Below are 20,364 nucleotides of genomic sequence, written 5' to 3'. Positions count from 1 at the left end.
CACCCAAATATGTTAAGAACAGGAGGTTTCTATTGCTCAATGAAGTATACATTTCAGATATTTCATGAGGTAAGGTGGTTAATACTGCCCTTAAATTGAGGGAATCATCACTATGATGACACTGATGGTGAAAGTAGAAAAAAAAAAAGCCTGTTATGCTCTTTCAGCACAGAACTTCCTTAGTGGAGGACTAACAGTGTGATTAGAACACAAGCCTAGGAGATAGGAAGCCATGGGTCTTCTCCATCTGAGCATTACCACCCCAAACAACCTACTTAATTTCTTAAAACTCTGTTTTCTTTTCTGTAAAACATTGTAATGGAACTATCTCCCACTGACTATGAGTATTAAAGAAGGGAATGTATTTAAAGTGCTTAGCATTGAGCTCAGCAAAGAATTAAGCATTCAATATTAGATGACAGTTGATAGAAATTTGGGAATGGTCATAGTCTGAGAAGACAGTAGATGTAAGTTAAGAAACCAAGGAGTGATGAATGCCTGGGTGGCTCAGTCGGTTAAGTGTCTGCCTTTGGCTCAGGACATGATCCCAAGGTCCTGGGATTGAGCCCCACATCAGTCTCCCTACTCAGCCAGGAACCTACTTCTCTCTCTCCTGCTCCCCCTGCTTGTGCTCTCTCTCTCTTTCTGTGTCAAATAAATAAATAAATAAATAAATAAATAAATAAATAAATAAAATCTAGAAAGAAAGAACAAATGAATGAACAACAACAAAAAGAAACCAAGGAGTGAATCTTTAACTAGCAACAAGAAAAACGTAATGAATTTAGTGAAGGGCTGTATTTGAGATATAGAATAGTAAAATTATGAGTTCTGGACTGAAGAAGTCATAGTTTGAATTTGGTTTCTTTACACACTGATGTTATTCTCACTGATAAACAAGATTTGTAGAATCTACAGAATAGTTCTGGACATATGAAATGTAGTTTTTTTAAAAATTTTTTTATTTTTTATAAACATATATTTTTATCCCCAGGGGTACAGGTCTGTGAATCACCAGGTTTACACACTTCACAGAACTCACCAAAGCACATAACCTCCCCAATGTCCATAATCCCACCCCCTTCTCCCAAACCCCCTCCCCCCAGCAACCCTCAGTTTGTTTTGTGAGATTAAGAGTCACTTATGGTTTGTCTCCCTCCCAATCCCATCTTGTTTCATTTATTCTTCTCCTACCCACTTAAGCCCCCATGTTGCATCACCACTTCCTCATATCAGGGAGATCATATGATAGTTGTCTTTCTCTGCTTGACTTATTTCGCTAAGCATGATACGCTCTAGTTCCATCCATGTTGTCGCAAATGGCAAGATTTCATTTCTTTTGATGGCTGCATAGTATTCCATTGTGTATATATACCACATCTTCTTGATCCATTCATCTGTTGATGGACATCTAGGTTCTTTCCATAGTTTGGCTATTGTGGACATTGCTGCTATAAACATTCGGGTGCACGTGCCCCTTTGGATCACTACGTTTGTATCTTTAGGGTAAATACCCAATAGTGCAATTGCTGGGTCATAGTGCAATTGCTGGGTCATAGGTTCCTCAACATTTTGAGGAACCTCCATGCTGTTTTCCAGAGTGGCTGCACCAGCTTGCATTCCCACCAACAGTGGAGGAGGGTTCCCCTTTCTCCGCATCCTCGCCAGCATCTGTCATTTCCTGACTTGTTGATTTTAGCCATTCTGACTGGTGTGAGGTGATATCTCATTGTGGTTTTGATTTGTATTTCCCTGATGCCGAGTGATATGGAGCACTTTTTCATGTGTCTGTTGGCCATCTGGATGTCTTCTTTGCAGAAATGTCTGTTCATGTCCTCTGCCCATTTTTTGATTGGATTATTTGTTCTTTGGGTGTTGAGTTTGCTAAGTTCTTTATAGATTCTGGACACTAGTCCTTTATCTGATATGTCGTTTGCAAATATCTTCTCCCATTCTGTCAGTTGTCTTTTGATTTTGTTAACTGTTTCCTTTGTTGTGCAAAAGCTTTTGATCTTGATGTAATCCTAATAGTTCATTTTTGCCCTTGCTTCCCTTGCCTTTGGCGTTGTTCCTAGGAAGATGTTTCTGCGGCAGAGGTCGAAGAGGTTGCTGCCTGTGTTCTCCTCAAGGATTTTGATGGATTCCTTTCGCACATTGAGGTCCTTCATCCATGTTGAGTCTATTTTTGTGTGTGGTGTAAGGAAATGGTCCAATTTCATTTTTCTGCATGTGGTTGTCCAATTTTCCCAGCACCATTTATTGAAGAGGCTGTCTTTTTTCCATTGGACATTCTTTCCTGCTTTGTCGAAGATTAGTTGACTGTAGAGTTGAGGGTCTATTTCTGGGCTCTCTATTCTGTTCCATTGATCTATGTGTCTGTTTTTGTGCCAGTACCATGCTGTCTTGATGACGACAGCTTTGTAATAGAGCTTGAAGTCCGGAATTGTGATGCCACCAACGTTGGCTTTCTTTTTCAATATCCCTTTGGCTATTTGAGGTCTTTTCTGGTTCCATATAAATTTTAGAATTATTTGTTCCATTTCTTTGAAAAAGATGGATGGTACTTTGATAGGAATTGCATTAAATGTGTAGATTGCTTTAGGTAGCATAGACATTTTCACAATATTTATTTTTCCAATCCAGGAGCATGGAACATTTTTCCATTTCTTTGTGTCTTCCTCAATTTCTTTCATGAGTACTTTATAGTTTTCTGAGTATAGATTCTGTGTCTCTTTGGTTAGGTTTATTCCTAGGTATCTTATGGTTTTGGGTGCTGAAATGTAGTTTTTAAAAGGATGTTAGAGGAGTCCAGGACGGCAGAAGAGTAGGAGATCTTAATTTCGTGTGGTATCAGGAATTCAGCTAAAATAGCTTTCAAACCATTCTGAACACTTGCAAACTCCGTTGGAGATTTAAGGAAAGAATTGTTGCAAAACTACAAATAGAAAAGTGACCACTTTCTGCAAGACAGAATGACAAGATGGAAAAACTCACCTCAAAAAAACCCAAAAAACCAAAAAAACAAACAAATGAACAAACAAAAAACCAAGAGGCAGTACTGACTGCCAGAGAGCTAATCAGTATGGACATAAGTAAGATGTCAGAAATAGAGTTCAGAATAATAATTATAAAGATACTAGCTGGGCTTTAAAAAAAAAAAAGCACAGAAGGCACTAGTGAATCCCTGTCTGAAGAAATAAAAGAACTAAAAATCTAATCAAACCAAAATAAAAAAGGCTATTAATGAGATGCAATAAAAAATGGAAGCTCTGGGATGCCTGGGTGGCTCCGTTGGTTAAGTGGCTGCCTTTGGCTCAGGTCATGATCCCAGCATCCTGGGATTGAGTCCCACATCAGGCTCTTTCTCAGCAGTGAGCCTGCTTCTCCCTTTGCCTCTGCCTGCCACTCTGTCCGCCTGTGCTCTCTCTCTCTCTCTGACAAATAAATAAATAAAATCTTTAAAAAAAATGGAAGCTCTAACTGCTAGGATAAATGAGGCAGAAGAGAGAATTAGTGATATAAAAGACAATATGATGGAGAAAAAAGAAGCTGAGGAAAAAGAGAGATCAACTACTACTAGATCACAAGGGGAGAAATTGAGAGATAAGTGATACCATAAAGCAAAATAATATTAGAATAAATAGGATCCCAGAAAAGGGGGACAGGAGACATATTGGGGAAAATTAAAGAAGAGAGCTTCCTTAATCCTGGGAAGGAATCAGACATTCAAGTCCAGGAGGCACAGAAAAACCCACTCAACAATCAGTTAAAATAGCTCAACACCTTAATATATAATAGTGAAACTTGCAAATCGCAGAGACAGAGAGAAAATCCTGAAAGCAGCTCAGGAAAAGAGGTCCTTAACCTACAAAGGTAGAAATATTAACCAATGAGCGGACTTATCCACAGAGACCTGGCAAGCCAGAAAGGAATGGCATCATATAATCAGAGTGCTAAATGGGAGAAATATGCAGCCAAGAGTAGTTTATCAAGTTAGAATATCATTCAAAATAGAAGAGATAAAAAGCGTCTAGGACAAACAAACTAAAAGAATTTTGAACACTAAATCAGTCCTGTAAGAAATATTAAAAGGGATCCTTTAGGAGAAGAGAGAGGCCAAAAGTAACATAGACCAGAAAGGAACAGAGAAAGTATATAGAAATTGTGACTTTACAGGTAATATAATGACATTAAATTTATATCTTTCATTAATTGCTCTAAATGTAAATGGGCTAAACATCCCAATCAAAAGACACAGGGTATCAGATTAGATAAAAAAGCAAAACCCAACGATATGCTGTCTGTAAGAGATTCATTTCAGACCTGAAGATACCTCCAGATTGAGAGTAAGGGGATGGAAAACCATTTATCATGCTAATGGACACCAAAAGAAAGCTGGGGTGGCAAACCTTATATCAGACAAATCAGATTTTAAACCAAAGACTGTAATAAGAGATAAGGAAGGATACTATATCAAAATTGAAGGTTCTATCCAACAAGAAGTTCTAACAAATTATAAATATTTATGTCCCTAACATGGGAACAACCAATTATATAAAGCAGTTAATAACAAAATTAAAGAAACACATCAATAATAATACGAAAGTAATAGGGGACTTTAACATTTCCCTCACTGCAATGGACAGATCATCTAAGCAGAAGATCAATAAGGAAACAAGAGCTTTGAATGACACACTGGACCAGATGGACTTCATAGATATATTAGGAGCATTCCATTCTAAAGCTACAGAATTCACATTCTTCTCAAGTGCACATGGACCATCCTCCAGAATAGATCACATACTGGGTGTACAAATCAGCTCTCAATTAGTACCAAAAGATTAAGATCATTCCCTGCTTGTTTTTGGACCACAATGCTTTGAAACTGGAAACCAATCACAAGAGGAAATTTCGAAAGAACTCAAATTCATGGAAGCCGAAGAGCATCCTTCTAAAGAATGAATAGGTCAACCAGGAAATTAAAGAAGAATTTTAAAAAATCATGGAAACAAATGAAAATGAAAACACAACAGTTCAAAATCTTTGGGATGCAGCAAAGAGGAAAGTCATAAGAGGAAAGTGTGTAGCAATACAAGCCTTTCTCAAAAAACAAGAAAGGTCTCAAATACACAACCTAACCTTACATCTAAAGGAGTAAGAAAGAACAACAAATAAACCCTAAACCTAGCAGAAGATAATTAATAAAGATTAGGGCAGAATTGGGACACCTGAGTGGCTCTGTCAATTAAGCATCTGCCTTTGCCTCAGGTCATGATTCAGGGTCCTGGGATCTAACCCCATATCAGGCTCCCTGCTTAGTAGAGTCTGTTTCTCCCTTTTTCTCTCCCTCTACATCTCCCCTGTTCATGCTCTCTCTCGCTCTCTCAAAAAAAGGGGGGGAAAAAAAGGAATAGAGCAGAAATCAATGAAATATAAATCAAAAGAACAGTAAAATGAATCAACAAATCTAGGAGCTGATTCTTTGAAAGAATTAATAAGACTTTAATAACACTGATAAGCCCATGGCTAGACTTACCAAAAAGAAAAAAGATTCAAATAAAATAATGAATGAAAGAAGAGAGATCAAAACCAACATCAAAGAAATACAAACAATTATAAGAACATATCACAAGCAAGTATATGCCAACAAATTATGCAATCTGGAAGAATTGAAGAAATGGAAGAAATAGAAGAAATAGAAAACCTGAACAGATAGAAGAAATAGAAAACCTGAACAGATCCATAACTGGCAAGGAAATTGAAGCAGTAATAAAAAATCTCCCAACAAAAGAGTCCAGGGCCAGGTGGCTTCCCAGCAGAATTCTACTAAACTTTTACAGAAAAATTAATACTTATTCTTCTGAAGCTGTTTTAAGAAATAGAAATGGAAGGAAAACTTCCAAACTCTTACTACAAAAGCCAGCATTATATTGATCCCCAAACCTGACAAAGACCCCACCAAAAAGGAGAATTACAGACCAATATCTCTGATGAACATGGATTCAAAAATTCTCACCAAATATTAGCCAATAGGATCCAACAATACATTAAAAGGATTTTTCACCACAACCAAATGGGATTTATTCCTGGGTTGCAAGGGTGGTTCAATGTCCACAAACAAATCAATGTGATACACTATATTAATAAAAGAGAGGACAAGAACCATATGACCTTCTCAATAGGTGCAGAAAAAGCATTTGATGAAATTCAGCATCATTTCTTGTTTAAAACCTTCATAGTATAGGCATAAAGGGAATATATCATAAAAGCCATATATGAAACACCCACAGCAAATATTACTTTTAATGAGGAAAAACTGAGAGCTTTTTCTCCAAGGTCAGGAACATAGTCCACTATCACCACTGTTTTCAACATAGTACTGTAAGTGCTAGCCTCAGCAATCAGACAACAAAAGGAAATAAAAGGCATCCAAAATGGCAAACAAGTCAGACTTTCACTCTTCACAGATGAAAGTGGAAAACCCAAAAGACTCCACCCCAAAATTGCTAGAACTCACACAGGAATTCAGCAAAGTGGCAGGATATAAAATCAATGCACAGAAATCAGTTGCATTTCTCCATACCAACCACAAGACAGAAGAAAGAGAAATTAAGTAGTCAATCCAATTCACAATCACACCCCAAACCATAAGATAACTGGGAATAAACCTAACCAAAGAGGCAAAGGATCTGTACTCAGAAACCTACAGAACATTCAGAAAAGAAACTGAAGAAGACACAAAGAAATGGAAAAATGTTCCATGCTCATGAATTGGAAGAACAAATATTGTTAAAATGCCTCTGCTACCTAGAGCATCTATACATTCAATGCAATCAAAACACCATCAACTTTTTGACAGAGCTTGAATAAATAATCTTAAAATTTGTATAGAATCATAAAAGACTCGAAATAGCCAAAGGAATGTTGAAAAGGAAAATCAAGGCTGGTAGCATCACAACCCCAGACTTCAAGCTCTATGACGAAGCTGTAATCATTAAGACAGTATGGTACTGGCATAAAAATGGACACATAGATCAATAGAACAGAACAGAGAACCCAGAAATGGATCCTCAACTCTATGGTCAACTGATCTTCACCAAAACATTTATTATTGATACCTAATGGAAAAAAGACAATCTCTTCAACAAATGGTGTTGGGAAAATTAGATGGCCACATGCAGAAGAATGAAAGTGGATCATTTTCTTACATCATTCATAAAAATAGACTCAAAGTGGGTGAAAGACCTAAATGTGAGAAAGGAATCCATCAAAATCATAGAGGAGAACACAGGCAGCAACCTCTGTGACCTCAGCTGCAGCAACTTCTTGCTGGACACGTCTCTGAAGGCAAAGGAAACAAAGGCAAAAATGAACTATTGGGACTTCATCAAGATAAAAAGCTTTTGCACAGCAAAGGAAGTAGTCAACAACAGAATGGGAGAAGATATTTGCAATGTCTTATTAGATAAAGGGCTAGGGTGCCTGGGTGGCTCAGTGGGTTAAAGCCTCTGCCTTCAGCTCAGGTCATGATGTCAGGGTCCTGGGATCGAGTCCGGCATCAGGCTCTCTGCTCAGCAGGGAGCCTGCTTCTTCCTCTCTCTCTGCCTGCCTCTTTGCCTGTGATCTCTGTCAAATAAAATAAAAAAATATTTTAAAAAAAGATAAAAGGTTAATATCCAAAATCTATGAAGAACTTATCAAACTCAACACCCAAAGAACAGATAATCCAATCAAGAAATGGGCATAAGACATGAGGAGATGTTTCTCCCAGGAGGACATACAAATGGCCAATAGACACATGAATAAATGCTCAATATCACTCAGCATCAGGGAAATATAAATCCAAACCACAATGAGATACCACCTTACACCAGTCAGAATGGCTAATATTAACAAGTCAGGAAATAACAGATGCTGGTGAGGATGTGGAGAAAGGGGAACCCTTCTGCACTGTTGGTGGGAATGCAAGCTTGTGCAGCCTCTCTGGAAAACAGTATGGAGGTTCCTCAAAAAGTTGAAAATAGAGCTATCCTATGACCCACCAATGGCACTATTGAGTACCCCAAAGATACAACCGTAGTGATCCAAAGGGACACCTGCACCCTACTGTTTATAGCAGCAATGTCCATAGAACCCAAAATATAGAAAGAGCCCAGATGTCTATCGACAGATGAATGGCTAAGGAATATGTGGTATATATATAATGGAATACTACTCAGCCATCAAAAATTTGAAATCTTGCCACTTGCAATGATGTGGATGGAACTAGAGAGTATTTTGCTAAGTGAAATTAGTCAAACAGAGAAAGACAATTATCATACATTCTTACTCAGATGTGGAATTTAAGAAACAAAACAGGATCAAAAGAGAAGAGGGGAAAAAGTAAAATAAGATGAAATCAGAGAAGGCAACAAATCATAAAAGACTCTTGGTCATAGGAAACAAACTGAGGGTTGCTGGAGAGGAGGAGATGGAGGGATGGGGTAAGTGGGTGATGAGCATTAAGGAAGGCACATGACATAATGAGCACTGGGTGTTATATAAGACTGATGAATAACTGACCTCTGTCTCTCAAATAACACATTATATCTTAATTGAATTTAAATTTAAAATTTTTTAATTAAAAAAAAGAACATTAGGTACTGTTCAGTTGAGTAGGAAGACCCCACATATTTAATACTGCCATTTTAAACCAATTTTTTTTTTCCTTCAGAAATGTTCAATTAGCTCAGTGCAAAAGTGAAGAAAATGGATTGCTGGTTTGGTCTAGAATGGGAGTTTTTTCTGGTGTCTCTTTTGTATTAAAATTCTGGAATTCAATACTGAAGAAAAATTTGCTCACTATACGTTTTTTAAAAAGAAATCTAGGGGCGCCTGGGTGGCTCAGGGGGTTGAGCCTCTGCCTTCAGTTCAGGTCATGATCACAAGGTCCTGGGATCGAGCCCCGCATTGGGCTCTCTGCTTGGCAGGGAGCCTGCTTCTCCTCCTCTCTCTCTGCCTGCCTCTCTGCCTACTTGTGATCTGTCAAATAAATAAATAAAATCTTTTAAAAAAGAAAAAAATAAATAAAATGAAAAAATTACAGAGAGTCAGAGAAAAGTAAACAATATGATAAAAAGAAGAGAGAAACCAAATAAATCCAATGAAGGAAGGTAAAAAAAAAAAATCAGGACTTTTCCCCCATAAGAAAAGGCTGTGACATTCTACTGATACTGCATATGAGTGAAATTAAGGAATTTATAGGACTCAGGGAGATGAACAACTTCAGATGAACAGATGTGATTGAGCAAAGGGTATCATTACAATTAGGCAAGATTTCCTAAAACGTGATAGCATTTTATACTTTGGAGAAAAGAAAGCTAAGTGTTCATCATGGTCTCATTATAAACCAGTTACCACATTAAACACATAACGTACAACATTTCATTTAATTATCTTATTTTTCAGTAGACATTAAGGAAATTTAGAGAGATCCTGTAGCTACCTCTCAAATCATACCATGATTACAATGTAATCACACCATTACAATGTAGCACAGAAAGCCTGAACCTACATCTGTATGATTAGAAAGCTTGTTATCTTTCCCCTATAAAAACTTTATTCCTGTTTTTTGTGGCAATGATAGCAAGAAAAGCATATCTTTGTATCCATCTATCTTTCTGTATCTCTGTGTTGCAATGCCTACCTGTGTATCTGATCTATACCTAATCTATATCTAATCATCTCTATAGGGGTTGGCAAGCTATTTGGACAATCGGCAAGCTAGGAATGGCTTTTATGAAAATGCCTAAAAAATCAAAAGAACAATAATATTTTATGGCACACAAAAATTTATATGAAATTCAAATGTCAGTGTCTATAAATAAATTTTTTATTGGAACGGAGTCCAGTCATTTACATGTTTCCTGTGACTGCAAAGGCAGACTTCAGTAGTTGCAAGAGACCATATAATCCAAAGAGCCTAAAAGATTTACTGTTTGGCTCAGCAGAGAAAATGTTTGCTGATCCCTGCTTCATCATGTTTTTCCTCCATAGTATTTATACGCTACTGAAAGACGTAGTCCAGAATGGATATATAGGTTGTAGATGTCTTCCTAGAAAACCATTCCCAATTATCCTCATTACATGACTCTGCCTATTTCTTTCTTATTTTGCAATTAGTTACCTATTTTACCTGTTTACTTGTTTATTGTCTACCTCCCCCAGTAGCATATGAACTTTGGGGACAGAGAAGTTTTCTAATCTCTTAGATATTATATTCCTTTTTTTTTTTTTTAATAGAGGGTAAGCTTCCCAAGTCATTTGCAGAGTAAATGCATAAATAAAATGATTAAAGTGCCAGCTCTCTGAACTGATGCTTAGTTTCTGTGCTAGGCTCTCCTGGGGTTTGATGTATGCTGGCTTCATCTTTATTGTGGCTACTTTGATGGCTCTTATTACAAAATCTGCCCAAGTTGTGGTCCTAACTGGCTTCATGGTGGTCTTCACCCTCTTTCTCCTCTATGGCCTGTCTTTGGTGAGTTGGTGAATTTAATATCTTTCTCTCTCTCTCAGAAAAAGCCTGCCAGTCATTTCTCACTGATTCTAGTCACACCTCTTCTGTTTCTGTTTGCTGTATAAGAGTATTTGTATGAGACAGTATCTGGGGGTGGGGGGAGAGGAATGGATGTTATATATTTTTGTATTATGAAATTTTTTTTATTATGTTACTGATGATTCTCAGAGATTTATATACTACCTGAAGTTTTTCTCTCCTCTCAGATAACTTTAGCTTTCCTGATGAGCGTGTTGATAAAGAAACCTTTCCTTACTGGGTTGGTTGTCTTTCTCCTTACTGTCTTTTGGGGGAGTCTGGGATTCACTGCATTGTACAGACATCTTCCTGCATTTTTGGAATGGACCTTATGTCTTCTTAGTCCTTTTGCTTTCACTGCTGGAATGGCCCAGGTAAGAGTGAATATAACTATTTCATGTTTTACAGAACATTAAAAAGTTCTCTCTGAGGAATTCATCCTCTATGTTCTTGTTTTTTGTTTTGTTTTACATATGATTGCTTTATTTATTTAAAAAAATACCCTTCATTTTTTTTTTGTATCAGTATTTTATTGTATTTATTTTTGGGGAGAGATTTTTTAAAATTTATTTTCAGCATAACAGTATTCATTATTTTTGCACCACACCCAGTGCTCCATGCAATCCATGCCCTAATACCCACCACCTGGTTCCCCCAACCTCCCACCCCCTGGCGCTTCAATTCTAAGCATCAAAATTCCTATTCACTTTTGTAAAGATACACATCTAAGGTATTGGGGAGGGGTTTATTTTTATCTCCCAGCATAACTGGCTTTAAGTCATAGAGAGGGCATGGATTGCATGGAGCACTAGGTGTGGTGCAAAAATAATGAATACTGTTATGCTGAAAATAAATAAAAAATAAATTGGATAAAAAAGATAGGTTGATAATCCATTATTGACGTGGTTCTGCTTTTACTTTCAATGGGTTTTCCCAACGAACATTTAACTTATTTAATGCACAGGGAACATGACCCTTAATACTATCACAAGTATTTGAAAACCAAGAATTCAATAGAAATAAATTTTTATTTTTAATTGGTCAATTGTACATGAAACTGAAACTTTTCCAAGTCTTCTTGGAAAACTTAATTCTAGGTGTGACATCATAGCCGTAACATGCTCCATGAAAGATTACATTACATATAATCTCATTGTAACGCACTATAGTTTGCGTTACAATGTACCACGTACAATTTCTTATTATAATAAGAAATTAGGATTGTGTCTTTTGTCCAGCCATTGAAGTATTTCCAGCCTTTCATGTTTTTACTTTCAACTAGTGTCCCCTTTCTAGAACATCCCCTTTGCCCCCATCCCACACCGGATGAAATCCTTAGGCAGTCCCTCCTTTGAGTTTTCACTGCCCACTTCTGCTAATGGGTCTCTAAGCCTTCAGTACCCACCTCCACTAACTTCCCAAATTGATTTGTAGTTATATGGATTCAGTGTCATGTCTTCCAATAGATTAGAGCTCTGTGAAGACAGGAACCGTGTTTTATTTTTTTCAATCTCAGTGTTCAGCAGAAATAAGACAATAATAATTCTTTATACTCCGTTTATCCTTCTAAAATTCAGTGTATGTATCTTTTTTTCCAGCTTATACATTTGGACTATGATGTGAATTCTAACATCCATTTGGATTCTTCCGACAACCCATACCTAATAATAGCTACTCTTTTCATGTTGGTTTTTGATGGTCTTCTGTATTTGGCTTTGACATTATATTTTGACAAAATTTTGCCCAGTAAGTAGTAACCTAATTGTGTTTCAGTGCAATTTCATTCAGTGCATTTCTTTAAAATAACTGTTTACAACATACCAAATATAAATTATCAAGCTTTTTTTTTTTTCAAAATTTCTAAAATAAGCCCAATGGTATTCTGCATTTCATTTTATAGAATTGCTTTCTAAGATCTCATTCTACCACAATATTTTAAATTGTTTCTTTTTAAAGAGACATTAGCAAGAGATGAAGGATAATTATACTATTAGTGCTTATATTAGTGCTAGATGAAGAAACCTAGTGCTTGGTACTGGATCTTAAAGGTGTCTAAATGCTTCCCAAAGCAAGACAAGCTGTTCTGTGATCAATAATCCTTAAAGAAGTGACTGATCCAATGCTCAATTGCCTCCTGTTCTTATAGCTGAATATGGACATCGACATTCTCCTTGGTTTTTCCTGAATTCCTCCTTTTGGTTTCAACACCAAAGGGCTGATCATGTAGCCCTTGAGAATGAAATAGATTCAAATTCTTCATCCAATGACTCTTTTGAACCAGTGTCTCCAGAATTCCATGGGAAAGAAGCCATCAGGTAATAAATAAATTACATGAAGGTGCAAATGGAGAACAGGCCAGGGACCCAAGGTCTATCTGGCAAAACACAGATGTGACAAAGATCTCCTGGGTGCCTCTTTGTACCCACCTATATCCAGGCTGCTCCACTCACAAAAGGCCACAATTATTGTTAAAAGCACTCTGTTTTCCCACATTGTCAGCATTTATATTTACAAGTGTCTTATTGCAGAACAACAAATATCAAAGAATAAATAATCTTCCTATTTCTATTTCTCTCATTTTCTTTTTTGCCTCTTCTTCATGCTGTGCTCCCTTTCTGTGACTGTTTTCTTTAGGAAAGACACTGTCATCATATCCCTTGTTATTCTTCATCTTTTCTCTCTAATTTCCTCTGTCTCTCTCCTCTTTGCTTCCTATTGGAGAAGGGGAGAAGGGAGAGGCAGGGGATGCAGAGAAGGGGAGACCAGCATCCAGAGAGATGAGAAGAAAATATAAGTTAGGGTCCTCATGCCATGCATATCTTCCATTTGAGATATGGATGTGTTTTATTCAGTGCTGCTTTCTTTATTTCCAAGCTACTAGAAATCCCTAACTTCCCTGGGTCTTTGCTCAACATTTGTTCCTCATTCAATTTGCCATTGTCTCCTGAGGAAAGTTCCTGTCACCACAGGTCATGTGAGGGAAAGAGCCCCTGGAATTCTCTCACAACTTCAAAGACTTGATTCCTCAATTCTCTGTCTACTTCCACAACGTCCTTAACACCTTTTTCTCCCTTTTTCAGAATAAGAAATCTTAAGAAAGAATATAGAAAAGGAAAACATGAAAAAGTAGAAGCCTTGAAAGGTAATGAACTAACATCGTATTTAATATGGTTGTTCGATTTGGTGACTATGCCTCGCTGTTGTACTGTCTTCATGGGGATAAAGAACAGATATTCCAGACCACAACTCTCCTTCATGTGAGCACACTGTGTTTCCTCCTAAGTATACGTAAAACCATAGAACAATTTTAGAAAGTCAGGGTGTGCCATGGATAACTTATGGGTTTGAAAGTTGTATGACTGCATCATGAAGTTCTTTTTTTTTTTTAATATTTCATTTATTTACTTAACACAGAAAGAGAGATCACAAGCAGGCAGAGAGGCAGAGAGAGGGAGGGAAGCAGGCTTCCTGCTGAGCAGAGAGCCCAATGCGGGGCTCGATCCCAGGACCCTGAGATCATGACCTGAGCAGAAGGCAGAGGCTTAACCCACTGAGCCACCCCGGTGCCCCTGCATCATGAAGTTCTTTATGTTCACACTCCCTAATCCTAATAAATGATCTTTATTATAGTCAGCCCATTTTTAATGACAAAACTGCTCTCATCCTAAAAATTGCTAATCACATGATAATATATGATCAGAATGCTATAGCTATAAAGTGTGTCTCATGAGGAAGATGTGATTTTAAAAAGAAGGATTTGGAGATGGATTTTATTTTGAATATTGCTAACCAAATATACACATGCTATAAGAAATTATAAAAAACTTTGGAGAATGTGGAGGCACCTGCATGGCTCAGTTGGTGAAGCGTCAGACTCTTGATTTCGGCTCAGGTCTTCAGCTCAGGGTCGTGAGATCGAGGCTCACATCTGGCACCACACACTGCACGGGTCTACTTGAGATTTTCTCTCTTCTTCTCCTTCTGCCCCTCCCCCTGCTGTGATCTCACTCTAAATAAAAAAATAAAATCTTAAAAAAAAATTGGGGGGGCAAATGTAAAGTTAATATGTAGGCTCTGAATGGGATCTTGTTTTTGTTTTTTGGGGTTTTTTTGGTAATAACGCCAGGCCTGGTATTTGACATATATGAAGGCCAGATCACTGCCCTCCTTGGTCACAGTGGAGCTGGGAAAACCACCCTGTTGAACATGCTCAGTGGACTGTCCCTCCCAACGTCAGGTGAGAAGATAATTACAGGCAAGAACATGAGCCCGTAAATTAACTGTGCGTTTTTTTCATTAATTAGTTTTGTTGGTTCATTTCAATAGTTAGTACTTTAACTGCTAGTCACATCAGGTATTTCAGAGACAAATCTTTCAAGTTTCTCCAAGGTTTTCTTTTTAATAGATGTATGTTCTACTCATTTAGAAAAGTCTTTGTGGTTTTAGTATTTCAAGATCAGTAGATTTATGAATGGGCACTCTAGCTGGTTCGGATGAATTGTGAGCATTACATTTTTAGTCAAAAGTGTACTCCATAAAGGTACAGTATGTTTAAAAGACTCTAGTATTGGACACACATTGTTTTTTCCCTTTAAAATATGGTAAATGAAGCATGGCGGGTTATCCTAATGCTGACTGTTAACCGTCTGCTTCTAGGTTCGGTCACCATCTATAACCACACCCTTTCAGAAATGGCTGACTTGGAAGGCATCAGCAAGCTCACTGGAGTCTGTCCACAATCCAACGTGCAGTTTGGCTTCCTCACTGTGAAAGAAAATCTGAGGCTTTTCGCTAAAATAAAAGGGATTCAGCCACGTGAAGTGGAACAAGAGGTAGAGGAACCTATTAGGTGCCACACAGCCATGAACGTGAAATTGTTTATCTAGAAAATTCTCAATTTATTTGTGTTATTGCTACACGGTTCATCATCAAAAGGGCAAAAAAGCCCTTGGCAATAAACAGCAAAACAACTGTGCCTTTAAAAACAAGCATGCTGGGTTTTGGACTAAACATCCTTTTCTTTCTTTCTTTCTTTCTTTCTTTCTTTCTTTCTTTCTTTCTTTCTGGTTAGATACAACAAGTTTTAAGGGACTTGGAGATGGAAAATATTCAAGATATTCTTGCTCAAAATTTAAGCGGTGGACAAAAAAGGAAACTAACTTTTGGGATTGCCATTTTAGGAGATCCTCAGGTAAGTCAAGCCAAAATTACTGGTGAATGAGATTGAGGATGTGGAACTATTGTATTCCATCAGACTGAATTTGCAAATGGTGAATGTAAAAGAACTGTTCAAATGAAAAATTAAAGAGTAAGATATTTCTCTCACTTTTACACATATATATATATTTTATTTTTTATTATTTTTCTTTTTGCCAAGAATTGAGTATTTTTTTTTAATTAACATATAGGTATTTGCCCCAGGGGTACAGGTCTGTGAATCATCAGCACTCACATTTCACAGCACTCACCACAGCACATACCCTCTCCAATGTCCATAACCCAGCCACCCTATCTCTCCCCCTCACCCCCAGCAACCCCAGTAACCCTCAGTTTGTTTCCTGAGAGTAGGAGTCTCTTAGGGTTTGACTGCCTCCCTGGTCCCATCTTGTTTCATTTTTCCCTCCCTTTCCCCCAAACCCCCCGCCCTGCCTCTCAAATTCCTTATATCAGAGATCAAATGATAATTGTCTTTCTCTGATTGACTTATTTCGCTTAGCATAATACCCTCTAGTTCCATATTGCTTAAAAAAAAAAAAAAAAAAAAACTGACCTGAAAGGGGAAAATGATTTTATGTTTCCCTACTGTGCAGGTTTTGTTGTTGGATGAACCAACTGCTGGGTCAGATCCTCTTTCAAGGCACCATATATGGAACCTCCTAAAAGAGAGGAAATCCAATAGAGTCATTCTCTTCAGTACTCAGTTCATGGATGAAGCTGACATCCTGGCTGGTGATTTTCTTTTCTTTTTTTTTTTTAGATTCCACATATAAATGAGATTATACAGTATTTGTCTTTGCTTTCTCTGATTTATCTCATTTAGCCTAATGCCTTCAAGTTCCATCCATGTCCTTCCATGGTGGTTCTTGGTTTTCTCTTGTATCTTAGTGGAGAAATTAAGGACGTGGGCGAAATATGTGTAGATAAGTTCCAACACAGCTACTGTGTGTGTGTGAGTGTGTGTGTGTGTGTGTGTGTACAGGAGATTCTTGCTTTCATCCATTTGAATGTCCACATCTCCACATACATTGTCCCACAAATCTATTCTGATCTTATTGCAAAGAGCTCATTGGTTGTAAATATATAGCATACTCTTCAAATATATATATGTTTTATTAGGAAAGTCAGTTGGCTTGAAACAGATCCTTCCACTATATGATAATTTTTCTCAACATACTAGAGAATAAACTAACATAATATTTTAGTTATTGGATAATGAGGAAATTGGCTTACATATGACCAGAATTAGAATGCAAATATTGTAGTGGATCATGCTCCTAAAATATATTATTAATGGATTTGTTCTTTTATAAACAATGAGAGAATAACCTCTTCATACAATGCATTGTTTTTCTTTTCTGCTTAGACAGGAAGGTGTTTATATCCAATGGGAGACTGAAGTGTGCAGGCTCTTCTCTATTCCTGAAGAAGAAATGGGGCATTGGCTACCATTTAAGGTACAACATGTATTGTTGGAGACATGTTAGAACATGTTGCAGACAGGAGATCTTGGTATTAGTATGTTATTGATCATTAATATGTCCAGTATTAGTACGTAGGCTACAAAATTATTAAGATCTTTTCAAGAGTGCTATGTTAGAATGACACCACACTGCTCTCTTTCTTAGCTAATATGAAGGGCAGGTGGGATTGTACACATGGAGACTACATGTCTTTAGTTTAGTTTAAACTAAGTTTAAACAACATTTTTGGAAAATAGTTTCACAACACATTGTTTGCAACGAGAAATGTAGTGACATTCCCACCCTCTCTCATCATTTTTCCAACGCCTCCTTTTTGTTCATCACGACAATGTCAAGTCTCTCTGATTTCATAGTCCCCCTCATTCTTTTCTATCTCTTTCCCTTCCTGATAATAATGAATATCATTATTAATCATTATTATTATTACTATTGTTATGTCATTAAGTAATGTCTATCCCTTATCCCATGTTGGCTATGCTCTAGGTTCTTGCTAGGATATTTACATGTGGAATACTCATATAATTTATTTAATCCATCAAATAGCTGTAGGAAGATGGTACTGTTGGCCTCTGACATGTCAGGGAGTTTTAGTAATAGACCCAATCTCACATTATTTAAAGTGGTAGAATCTTTGGGCCAAGATTACAGGTGTGATATGAATCTCTCCCTATAATTTCTGGTAAAATATGAGTATTTCTTAAAAAATAACTTAAGTCACTTTATCCTCAGAAGTTAAAGGTATACCCTACATTATGTACAGAGGGTTTAATCTGATCAAATCTATCACTCCATCATGATTACTTGGTACAACCTAATCGAATCAATACCTTCCAACTAAAATGAACCACTCACTGTTTTCTAAGTATGTTCCATGATTTAGTTGTCTTCTCTCTGCTCAAGGTAGGACATCTGTTTGACATGTCCTCCTCCAACCCATTTTAACCAAGTTCAAATCTTGTCCATCCTTAAAGGTCTTTCCTGAATATTTTCTCCTTAATAAGCATCCTCTTTTCTGGAACCTGGGAAGCACTATTTTGAATTGTTACTTCAGGCAAATTAATTAACCTGTCTTTGATCCTCAGTAATTTAACTTATATAATAGTGGTAATGTACCCACATTGCAGTTAAGGCTAAAAATTTTGAATGAATGAATATTTGACAAGGTGCCAAGTGCTTAACTGACTTAAACTTCCCTCTCTCTCACTTCTTCCAAAATATGCTGCTTTATATTATAGCTATGTTCCAAGCTCCTCTACAGAAGGTTCTGCATTCTTTCTGTTTGGGATCCAGGATCATGTATTACATGGAGCCTTGTAAACACAGAATAGTTTTTATCTAAAATTGATTTTTTTAAGTTGTGTGATCAAAGAGATATCTTCATTATTTGATAGCCTCAATAAATTTCAGTGGATGTGACTAATAATGATGCTTCTAAAATCCAATGATTTCATGAAGAACTTTGCATGTTTTCACTAAGAACACAGGTCATCTTTAAGTTGAATAAATTTGGGGCCAAAAAATGATAAAATTAGCTAACATATACGGAGGGTTTACTTGGTGCAAGGCTCTGTGTGATCACCTGCATACTTTATTTTATTCTGTCTTTTGAAATTCTTTGAGAGCTAAGTATTAGAACGTTGATTGGAATTTTGATGGAAAATTGATGCTGGAAGACTAACTAAACCTAAGTTCAGGAACATGGATCAGTGGGACATTAGAAACATGTTCTTAATGACTCTATCAAGTTAATCCTCGGTCTGTGTTCACCATGTTCAAGTCTTCGTTTTTGTAAAACCCATACTTTATTGCAAAAGGGAAATTGAAGCTGAGCTTTTGGATAGATGGAGAGAAAATCAGGCATTTCCTCCACCTCACTCCAGCCAACATCTAGCTGAATATCTCTTCCCTCCAAATAATAGTACTTGAATTATTACCCCTTACATTGGTGCCTCTAGATTATATAGTTTGGACTATATTTGGACTATTTACTATGTCTTACTTCTTCCATTACTATATATATATATATATGTGTGTGTGTGTGTGTGTGTGTGTGTGTGTGTGTGTGTTTGTGTGTGTGTTTTATATATATATATATATATATATATATATAATCTCATAAATATTAATGAAGTAACAAACCTACTACAATTGTTTGTAGAGATGGTGTTGGATAAAAAATAGCTTTAACATGCTCTTTTTAAATGTCAGTTTGCATCTGAATGAAATGTGTGATCCAGACAGTATAACATCACTTGTTAAACAACACGTCCCTGATGCCAAATTAAGGGCACAGAGTGAAGAAAAGCTTGTATATATTTTGCCTTTGGAGAGGACAAACAAATTTCCAGGTAACAGAACATAGAGACCACAGAATGATTTGTAACAATGTTACTAACAATAACAGTTGCCTTAAGAATGATGGCTGACATCTTTATGCTTGCTAAGTGCATGGCAGTGTGCGTAATCCTTTGATGTTCCCCAGAGTTACTACTAGTATTAGCTCCTGATATTATCCCCAAATCACTTAGGAGTAAACTGAGGCAAAAGATACCAAATATGCTTCAAGTGGCAACCTAGACAGTTAAGAGGTATAGGACCACATCAAGCTAAAATTAGGAATATTTGGAACATTTGTTTCAGGAATGAATGAGAGAGCCTGGTCTGGGCAAGGAGGGGCCTGTGAAAACAGCGTGGAGTATTAAATGGGAGTTGAGGGAATGGTACCCCAGCACAGGTACATGGTTTTATTATAAACACCATGACATAATATTATAATCCAAGTAACCGAATAGTAATTACAATCAAACCATATGTTGCCAAACTTCTAAACTTACAATTTGGCTGCAAATACAGAAGCCTGGAGGCTCAGTGCCATCCACTTTTCTAGCTCATCTCTCAATATGCTGTCATTTGCCAAGAGTTTTGGGGTAGATGGCATTAAAAAAAAAAAAAAGTATGACCATAAAATGTGTTTACTTTGAGTTCAAGGAATTTGCCAGTTTTTAATGGATGCTAATGGCTCTGTGGCTGTCTGCTTGAATGCATAAACCTGCCATAATCATGGTTCATAAGGAAATACAGCACTAGACA

The 20,364-nt window shown here is 37.0% G+C and overlaps 1 protein-coding gene across 1 annotated transcript in view; it reads left to right on the top strand.

Annotated features, from left to right (window-relative positions):
• Positions 1–20,364, top strand: part of ABCA9 (ATP binding cassette subfamily A member 9) — a 60,265-nt gene that overhangs the window by 6,474 nt on the left and 33,427 nt on the right. Inside the window, exons 6-16 of the mRNA XM_082708312.1 lie at positions 10,375–10,516; positions 10,762–10,947; positions 12,172–12,319; positions 12,720–12,888; positions 13,654–13,715; positions 14,700–14,810; positions 15,230–15,405; positions 15,645–15,764; positions 16,384–16,522; positions 17,157–17,247; positions 19,483–19,622. Coding sequence (XP_082564438.1) covers positions 10,375–10,516; positions 10,762–10,947; positions 12,172–12,319; positions 12,720–12,888; positions 13,654–13,715; positions 14,700–14,810; positions 15,230–15,405; positions 15,645–15,764; positions 16,384–16,522; positions 17,157–17,247; positions 19,483–19,622 — 1,484 coding nt within the window. The remainder of the gene's footprint in view (positions 1–10,374; positions 10,517–10,761; positions 10,948–12,171; positions 12,320–12,719; positions 12,889–13,653; positions 13,716–14,699; positions 14,811–15,229; positions 15,406–15,644; positions 15,765–16,383; positions 16,523–17,156; positions 17,248–19,482; positions 19,623–20,364) is intronic.

Source organism: Mustela nivalis, assembly GCF_964662115.1.
Source record: "Mustela nivalis genome assembly, chromosome: 17".
NCBI lineage: Eukaryota > Metazoa > Chordata > Mammalia > Carnivora > Mustelidae > Mustela > Mustela nivalis.
The sequence above is the reverse complement of the archived record's forward strand: the minus strand, read 5'-3'. Positions and strand labels throughout refer to the sequence as shown.